Source organism: Gasterosteus aculeatus, chromosome X (genome assembly GCF_964276395.1).
Source record: "Gasterosteus aculeatus chromosome X, fGasAcu3.hap1.1, whole genome shotgun sequence".
Classification (NCBI taxonomy): domain Eukaryota; kingdom Metazoa; phylum Chordata; class Actinopteri; order Perciformes; family Gasterosteidae; genus Gasterosteus; species Gasterosteus aculeatus.
This window is the reverse complement of record NC_135698.1, coordinates 5,605,206-5,614,459: the sequence shown is the minus strand read 5'-3', so window position 1 is coordinate 5,614,459 and position 9,254 is coordinate 5,605,206. Positions and strand designations below refer to the sequence as shown.

General features: G+C 42.6%; 1 protein-coding gene across 36 annotated transcripts in view; it reads left to right on the top strand.

The window, feature by feature from the left end:
- The window catches only part of zc3h18 (zinc finger CCCH-type containing 18), a 24,961-nt gene extending 20,442 nt beyond the window's left edge, over nt 1–4,519 (top strand). For 22 of the 36 annotated variants that reach the window (XM_078082068.1, XM_078082082.1, XM_040162741.2 and 19 more), the window contains 4 exons: nt 1,217–1,431; nt 1,674–1,773; nt 2,654–2,750; nt 3,467–4,519. In XM_078082068.1, the coding sequence (XP_077938194.1) occupies nt 1,217–1,431; nt 1,674–1,773; nt 2,654–2,750; nt 3,467–3,689 (635 nt within the window). In that variant the 3' untranslated portion in view covers nt 3,690–4,519. The remainder of the gene's footprint in view (nt 1–1,216; nt 1,432–1,673; nt 1,774–2,653; nt 2,751–3,466) is intronic. The other 14 variants (XM_078082088.1, XM_078082090.1, XM_078082078.1 and 11 more) reach the window with 1 other exon arrangement.
- The last annotated feature ends 4,735 nt before the right edge of the window (nt 4,520–9,254 follow it).

Below are 9,254 nucleotides of genomic sequence, written 5' to 3'. Positions count from 1 at the left end.
CAGGATTTGTTTTAACGTCAGAACTTGTTCTCTATACTACACTCTCAAGACGCACACACTCAAACACACCCCCATGTTCATTTGAAGCTTATTCATTATATTATGTCTCCCTTTACAGGCATAACATCAACTACTGTATAACCCACAGTATGCGCACTAACTACCGTATATGACCGCATTAGCGCATACTGTGGGTTATACAGTAGTTGATGTGTTGTACTTTTTAGTACAACACAAATATATGTCAACAATAACCAATATGGGACAAAGCATGAAATACAAGAAAACAGATTGAAATATGACTCGTCCAAAAGAGGCGAATAAATAAAAACGTGTCTTAGTCTTACTTACTGCTGTTATTAGCGAGCTAACGCTATCTTGATCAGCTGGATGACGAGTAACCGCAGCAGCAGAACTGCTGGAGGCTCCTTATGTTCCTTACTTCAAAACGGGACAACGTGGTGCTCCCATGCCAGGTTACGTCGACTTGGCATTTTTTGCCATTGACACACTTTCAGGGCTCTCACGTGTCACTCATTTCGGGCTTTAGTAATGCACTCCCGCCACACATCCAATTTCTCGTGCCAAAAGATAATCGTACTACGGTTTCTCTTCAACCTCCCCATCGGCCGTAGTGTGCCCCCATGCTCGCACACCTGGGACGACTAGTCGAATAGACGTCTCTGCCTCCGTCATGTGACTCACAACAACTGCTGGCTGCTCTTTTGTCTACGTCGGCTCGGCGCTTTTATTTTTCATTTTTACTCTGACGTAATAATCGTGCAACACAATGAATGGATAATTAATTTCGTTGCTGGCGCTTTAAATAATCAAATTTTATCAATTTCATCGATGCTGCAGCCCTAATTTTTTGTGTATTGCAACTCTGCAGGAAGTTTGACTTTAATTGACCGTAGCTCAAAATTAAATAAAAAAAACGTAAAGCAGAGGTGGATGGTAACAGTCTCTCTTAGAGAAGAAAATCCAGTTTGTAAAATGGCAACTGATCAGACATTTTTTTTTTTACTTTTGCACAATTAAATTTTATTTTGGCACAGCAGAAGTGGGCTTAAAACCGATATTTCATGTCCATATATATTAAGGTATTGCAAACTAAAACTTAATTGTGATTTTCCATTTCTCTCTAATTGGAAATAACATAATGGATCATTCGCATTGCTCAGGTGCGCATGTTTTTTTTCTGCCTGGATCATAGAAAGACCATCAAAGAAAGATGAACCATTTAGAGAGGACCGCAGGAAGATCAATCCCACTGGTGCCCCACCCAGAGGAGGCAACCCAATGCCCAGATCTGGACCTGGTAGCAGGGGTGGTCACCCTGTACATCCCCCACCAGGCATCATGGGACCTCCAGGAAGCTACGGAGGTTCTGGATCCCACAAAGACATTAAACTCACCCTGCTCAATAAGGTTACTGTTTCTGCTATTCACATTTTTACAGGGGCATTTTCTTGGAATTAGTCCACTCCAGCAAGACTCTGCAAATAAAAATGAGGTTATTGAGGTTGGGAGATATAATATCTTCCAACCTCAATAACATCATTTACACTCTACAGATTTCTTTTACTATTGTTTTGCACATTTGGATTGAAAACGTTACATTTCCGTTATTCCTTTCATTGCCTGACTCCATGTGTCCTCTCACTCTGCAGCAGCAGGCAGATAAGGGCAACAGAAAGAGGTATCTGCCTGCAGACAAAGACAGGCCCGGCTCCCCCCTCAGCAAGAGAGTGGCCATGTCTCCAGACAGAGGTGAGAAGCTAGCTGACACATAATTTTACTGTTTCACAAACACACAGCAGACCTGGAACCATACTGGCTAATTATTTCTCCGATATGATGCCATTTGTGTCATACCATTCAGCATCAGTTTTACCGTGCAGTTAAGACATTTTGGGGGCCACACATTGACGATATGGTTCAGTCGTACACCTATAATCAACCCTGTGGCAGCGTTTCTTCAGGGGGAATGTTTCTGCTCAATGCATATCATGTCTAATGATTAAATGGAATACTGGCCACCTTTTTATCAGCGTTGATGGTTAATGTACTCAACTGAGAAAGTTGAGTCTTCCTAAAAATCTCCATAACATCCTCTACTGCATTACAAGCAAAGAGAAAAAGGATGTTCAGCTGCATCTAGAGTCTACCCAGAGGCAGAGCCTATAAATCCACATCTCTCTTGAGATGATACCGGCTAATGTCCGTTAACCCATTTGGCCAAAACTAAGGCTTATTTCAAGATCAATTAATCTGCAGAGCATAATTGTTTAGTCTGTGAAATGCCATTATTTTAAAGAAATGGCTTGTACAAACACCAAATATATTTAAAATAAGGCATTGGTCGCATCACATACAACGTGCAGTGTGTCCCATCAAACACGTCACTCAGGTCCCTGTCAATGACCTACTCCTTTTTCTCCCTCTGATTTGGAGACAGGTGACGGAAAGAAACGATAACCCATTCTATTACAATTCAACATGTCTTAATTTCTATTAGAAATCTCAAGAAGAATTGGCAAAGACATTTTTCCCATTGTAAGTTAGGGTTAGTATCAACTATTTGGCTGTCGGAAGAGCAGTAATGTGTTTTTTAATGCATGTATTCACTATGAACTATGATGTTTTCCAGGCCGGGATAAGAGGATTCCTGGCCGACCCATACTCCCCCCTCGAATGGATCGACCCAGAGGCCAGGGGCCCCGACCCATGCCCCCCCAGGGAGACAGGTCGGTGCATTCTTCACTATATCGTTACTGTGAAAGTCTTTCAGAGCAATGAAACATTTCACGCATTGCCTTTTTGGTTAGCTCCCATAGACTAAATTTCTTTCCACAATGTGTGGTATATATGTGGTTATAGACATACACAAAGGTATAAATAACTGCTTTGGAGTGAAATAAGGCCCTCTCGCAATTACGATTGAAGCTGCTGTCCCGCATTGTGAGGATTACATCTAATATCACACACATTTGATTCTGCAGAAAAGGGTTGTTTTGAATCCAAAAGTAATGTAGATTATAGTGTAGCTAGCAGTGGCGTTCATTCAGATTGCAAGGCTCTCACTATTAATGCTTGTTTCTATTAATTCACTCTACAAAGCAGTAGCCTGGATTTCAGTCATGGTCAACTAGGTTCTATTGTGTTTCAGTGCTTTCTTTCTACCCTCCCCAGTCTTCGGTTTGAAGCCACAAGCCCATTGATTCCTATTGAATCATGTGATTTGTACAGTTTTCATACTTAAAAGGAATCACCAGGTTCTTCGTAACTACTGGCTGGTTCCACTATTAATCCTTTTAAACTTGTGTTAAGACTTTCAATCATGTGTAAATCAGTTGTTTTAATGTAATGATCGGTAAATGTACCCATACTGATAATTTGGTGTCTGCTCGTATGAACTGATAGTAGGTCCACTTTGACCTTAACCTAAGCTTCTATTTCCCAGGAAACGTCCTCTGTCACCACCTGCCAAGTCATCTGGAAAAGGCCCGGCAGCGCCGTTTGGCAAGCCGCCTGCCCCGGGCTCCACTTCTGCTGCTGGCTCGGGCTCCAGCTCAGGCACCAACAAACCCAGCAACACGCTGTCCCGCCGCGAGGAGCTGCTGAAGCAGCTGAAGGCCGTGGAGGACGCCATTGCCCGAAAACGGGCTAAGATCCCCACCAAATAAAAATAAAAAATAAGCCCGTTCTTCCACCCCGTTGGCCCACCTGCCCGTATGTCTGTGCGATGGCGTGAGCTGGGACAAAAGTGAGGGCTTCGAGGGATTGAGTGTTTTGTTTTTTGTTTTTCCCCATGCCTTTAATGGACATGTAATAATGTTGTATGGTTCATATATAAAGGATGTTGTGTAAGTAAACAAACAAGGAGTGGATTGGCTCTGCTCCCATTTGCCTGACTTTAGCCCCCATGATCGGATCAACGAGGAATGGGTGGCGGCGTTGTTGCATTTGGTGAGGCAGGGACATCTCCGCCATGGGTAGATTTTACAGTACAGATCCAGAAGGGCGGTAAGGTGCACTTGCTGCTCCTTTCCCAGATTTATAAACATTGAATCGTCCTTCTCTGCCCCTTTTGTCTTTCTCTCATCTTTTCTTTAGTTCCCCCTACGGGGGCACTGGCTGCCTACAGGGCTTGACAGTACTTCTTTGTTTAGATCTACACATCCTCAAGCATCCACAATGTGCCCACACTTTGGTCAAAGCAGGGCCGTGTTTAGCCAATAGCGCGTCAGTGTTCTGTGTTTTTAGGACAGTGTTCACTGTCTCATCTTGTACAAAAACAGTCATCAAAATCGTTCAAGTGTATTGCTTTTTTTTTTTTTTTCTTCGCCGTTTTTTTTATCCGACAGCTTTTTTTCTTCTAAGCTCTTAAGTAATAAACCAATGTTTTATTTCTAACACTTTTAGTTGGGAGTGTGAGAAGTGAAATGGGGACATTTAGAGACATTTCTTGTTTTTGTGACAAAAGCCTTCTAAATAAACTATTTTGATAAAGAGAGTCAGTTGCCTTGGTTTTCTCTGCTGTTGATCAACACAAACGTAGCCGTTATATTTGTCTGGCCGTAGATAAAGTCTTATTCAGCATAATGAAGGTTGAAAATACAAAATGTAAAGCATCTCTTTTAGCCATTGTAAGGTTTTTTTAGGCCATAAACACATTGCTTCTACAGTTTAATGCTAGTTACCATGTAAACATGTTGAATATCATGATTAATTTACCTTTCCCCCAAAGGCTGGCAGTTTTTTTTCGGTCAACTAAACATTTTAAGTTCCATGCTCTGATTTTTTTTTTTTTTTGAATGTTTGAGTTGTGCTATCAAAAAAGCCCCCTCCAGACTCCCCCAACCCGTTGCGGGGGCTGGAGCGGATTACAGGTTCGCCCCGGACCGGTTGGACTGACCATCAGAGGCCTGCTATGTTGAGGTGGACCAAGTCATCGATAAACCTAACTTGCATGCCTTTGGATTGTGGGTGGACAAACCTGGAGGACTTGGAGAGAACACAATCTGAGAAGGTGAGATCATGCAAACTCTGCGGGTGGTCCTTCCTCCAGGGAATTTAACGAGGGCCCCTCTTGCTGATAATGAACATCTATCCATCAAACTCTTCTACAGATCATCAGCTCAATGAACATGACACCAATCGATAATTGGGAGTGATTTAATATTCCAGGGTTTACACATGTTTGAGAAGTTACCTCACGAGGAGTTTCCAGGCTGTTTGCTTAAGTTGTGGGTTACACAGAGGAGAACACTTGTAGTACCATTCTCCTTTCAAGAAGAACAGTAGAGTCACTCAAAGAGCCTGTAACACTATCGACGAGATGATCAATCTGGTGGACGGACTAAGGTTTTCATAGGAGTCCACTGATATATTGAGACATGGTACTGAAAACCAAAGGTTGGCTACAGTGCTACCAGGTAAACATCAATAGTATAACAAAAGTTACGTATGTAACTACGGTTCTATGAATCCTGGATTATCATCTGTCTTGCGCTTGCGCAGGTCAAGTCTTCATGCCAACAAGGTCACCTGTGACCTCGCAGGATTACAAGTCCCCACCTAAAACCCAATGTGTTTTAGTCCCTTACTGTGTATGGATTGCCTTGTCCCCAAATGTCCCCTCCTGTGGCCAATCACCTGCACCTTTACATAGTGTATTTTTTCAGCCATGTGTGTTCCTTGTCTCATAGTCGGTTTAATATGTGGTGTATGTATAAAGAAGGAAGTTGTGTCACAGAGGCACAAAGTCCACTGGAGGAAGTTGAGGTGCTTTTTATTTCCTCATCATTTCGTTGAGGGGGATGCTTGTGAATTTTCAGATGGTGCTTTTTAGGCCAAGAGGAACTGCATTGTGGCTTGCAGGCGTTTCCTGCCTCTAATGTTGAGGAGGTGATGGAATAGTGCAAGTAATTTTAACCATGGAGGAATTGATGTGTTGATGGGATATGCATTAACAGCAGTGGGGTTAAGTGCTTTGCCCAAGAAAACCCCAACATCATGATAAGCGGAGCCAGTGATCGCACCACCGATCCTCTGATTGGACAACCCTGCTCTTCACTGAGCCAAAGCCGCCCAATAATCCTGTGGTCCCACCAGATGCAAATTAAACTTTTAGGATTGTATACAAGGTCAATACAAAGTTGCCCATAGACTGAATTTGCTGTAAGAATGCATTTGCAGAATTTTGTGTTACGCTTACCAGCACAGAGATTCTCCTGCTATCCTTCTCTGGCCTCCAGAGCTCTATTGTCCCGCCTATTCATACAGAGGCCCGATGAAACTATGCTTATAGGTAGATAGATTTATACATTATTAATCCCCAGGGGGATATTTGTGTGTACCAGTAGCAGTAGTAATTAAAAGTAAAATGCATAATTTATACACAATACAAAAAATAGCAGAGCCAGACATTCACAAATTTGAAAATTAAATAGAAAAAAGAAAGAACAGCACACAAGTATATACAGTGTATGTGAATATAAAATAAAATTAAAACAGTAGTGCCACGGTATTAAATTAAGACAGTTCAATTAAACAAGGACTTAGCCAGGGGTGATGTTGTATAGTCTTATTGCAGTTGACAGGAATGTTTTCCTGTGTCTGTCCTTGTGACAGGACAGCTGGATCATCCTGTTGGAGAAGGTGCTCCGCTGTCCCTGCAGTAGGTGGTGAAGAGCGTGGTCCTTGTTATCCAATATAGGCAATAGTTTTTTCAGTGTCCTCTCCACCACCGGTTCTGAATGCAGCCAATGATCACCAGCTTCTTGAGTGTGTTGGTGTCACTAGCTCCAAGAAAATTAGTTGACTAATCCCCTTCTTGTACACAGCCTTGATGTTGGCCTTCCAGTTCAGTCTGTTGTCGATGTAGACACCCAGGTGAAGTCCACCACCATCTCTCTGGTCTTGGTCATGTTGAGAGTCAGGTGATTTCTACCGGCCCACTTCACAAAGTCCTGCACTACTGCTCTATACTCCTCCCCTCCGTTCCTTATACGCCCGACCAGATGTACCAGAAGTTAGTGAACAGGAAGGGAGACAGGACAGTTCCCTGTGGGGTTCCAGTATCACTGACCACCACATCAGACAGCACACGGCCCTGTTGGACAAACTGTGGTCTGCCCGTCAGGTAGTCAGTGATCCAGGAGACGGTGGACGCATTAACCAACACCACCCGCGGCTTCTCACTCAACAGCAGTGGTTGGATGGTGTTGAATGCACTAGAGAAGTGCGAGAAGTGGAGAAGAAATTCTGACGGCGCCTGTGGTTCCATCTAGATGCGACTGGGCTGCAGCAGGTAGATGATGGCGTCACCCACCCCCACATTAGCCTGGTAAGCAAATTGCTTTCCAGTGATGATTTCACCTGCGGTCAAAGGTAGGTCAAGACCACCCTCTCCAGCACCTTCATCACATGGGATGTGAGGGCGACTGGTCAGTAGTCATTGAGGCCAGGCAGGGTTGTCTTCTTTGGTACTGAGACCAGGCACAACGTCTTCCACAGCACCTGGACTTCCTCCTGCTTCAGACTCAGGTTGAGTTGAGTAAACTATGAAGATGTGACCATATGTGTGCATATATGACATATAGTACGCCATTTTGAGTCTGTATGGAGCAGGAATAGCACAACCCTAATCAATCTAAATTTCATTCAGAAAAAAAGCATTTTCAAAGTTGTGTACAGTTGTTGCAGGATTTGTGTATAAAACTGTGTAGGATTTGAATTATAATTATAATTTTGTACTTGTTTGTGCCCTTAGTGAGGTTGACATACAGTATAATGGTTTGCCACCTTATGGCCACCTGGCAGTGTTACTGGGACAGTCATACAAACTTCTGCTGGAAATTCTCTTGGCACAATAACCAAGAGAGATACAAATACCAAAAAATTATTTTTTTTATTTGATGTCATAGGTTGATGAGGTACAACCCTGTATTCAAAAAGTTGTTTTAGCTCATTAGAACTAGTAGTCCGACACACATGGCATGGCCTGTGTGGGATTTTCCATGGCTCATTTCCTTGTTATGATTAATTGTATTTCTAACGTATAAACAGACAAATAGTGTGTCTTTTATTTCTTATGGTTCAAAAATGAATATATAAAAGTGAAATACATCTTTATGTGCCCAGAAACAAAGAAATAAGTTCTGTAATAAATACATTAGTACAAAGTGACATATGCAAGTAAATATATTCAGTCAAATGTGGGCAACTGTGGGTGAGTGGAGTCGTCCTCCAATCAGAGGATTGGCGGTTCAATCCCAGGCCCCTGCTAACCCATGTGTCCTTGGGTAAGACACTTAACCCCAACATTGCTCCTGTAGCTGTGACTACAGTGTGTGAATGCTAGTTACTGATGTGGTGGGACTGTGTATGGTAGCACCTGTCATTAGTGTGTGAATGGGTGAATGATGACATGAAATTTTAAAGTGCTTTGAGTGGTCGGAAGACTAGAAAAGCTCTGTACAAGTACGGTCCATTTACCATGTGAATTTGTTCTCAAACAAAAAATGCATAAATAATAAATCCTGGGTTAAATGGCTAAATAAATGAATAAAGACATTTCAAAATATCAACATTCATAATAGAATTAGCCTCACTCAAACAAATGTATTGAACAATGCAATAAACATAGACAGAGACACATTCAGACACACTTATAACAACATACGTTCAAACAAAGGCACTTATAGATTATGGGACAATAAATAAGGGATATAAGGAAGGAGTTTAGTTGGGGTTGGTAAGGAGTTGCCTCACTCAACAATAGTTGTAAAATCATTATGTAAAAATTATTCCTTAATACAGCACAATGTCATAAATACATGTAAAAGCAATGAAAGCCGTGGGCTGGATGTTGTGATTATGGCATCACTTCAAGAGGCCGCTCTTAAAATAGATTGAGCTTTCATCAGCAGCAGTTTCTGGTTTCAGCACTTGGTTTTTGTTCGGCAGCATATTTACCAGGTGCCGTCAGCCTCTCGGCGCTCAAGTGCTCGGGTGTGTGTGTGTCTGTGTAGAAAATTCCTCGGCCACCCTCAGTACGAGACCGCCCTCATACCTACCTGCTGCAGGCTCCTTTCACTTAGGAAACAGGAAGTATACAAACTAAACGGCCTTTCCATTTCCTCATGCTGGTTTTTCCCACCTGTGCACTCCATAAATAGCAGACAGGTGAGGATGGATGCTGGTAAAAGATCCTTTAACAGTCAGCCAGAAGAGAGGGACAGAGG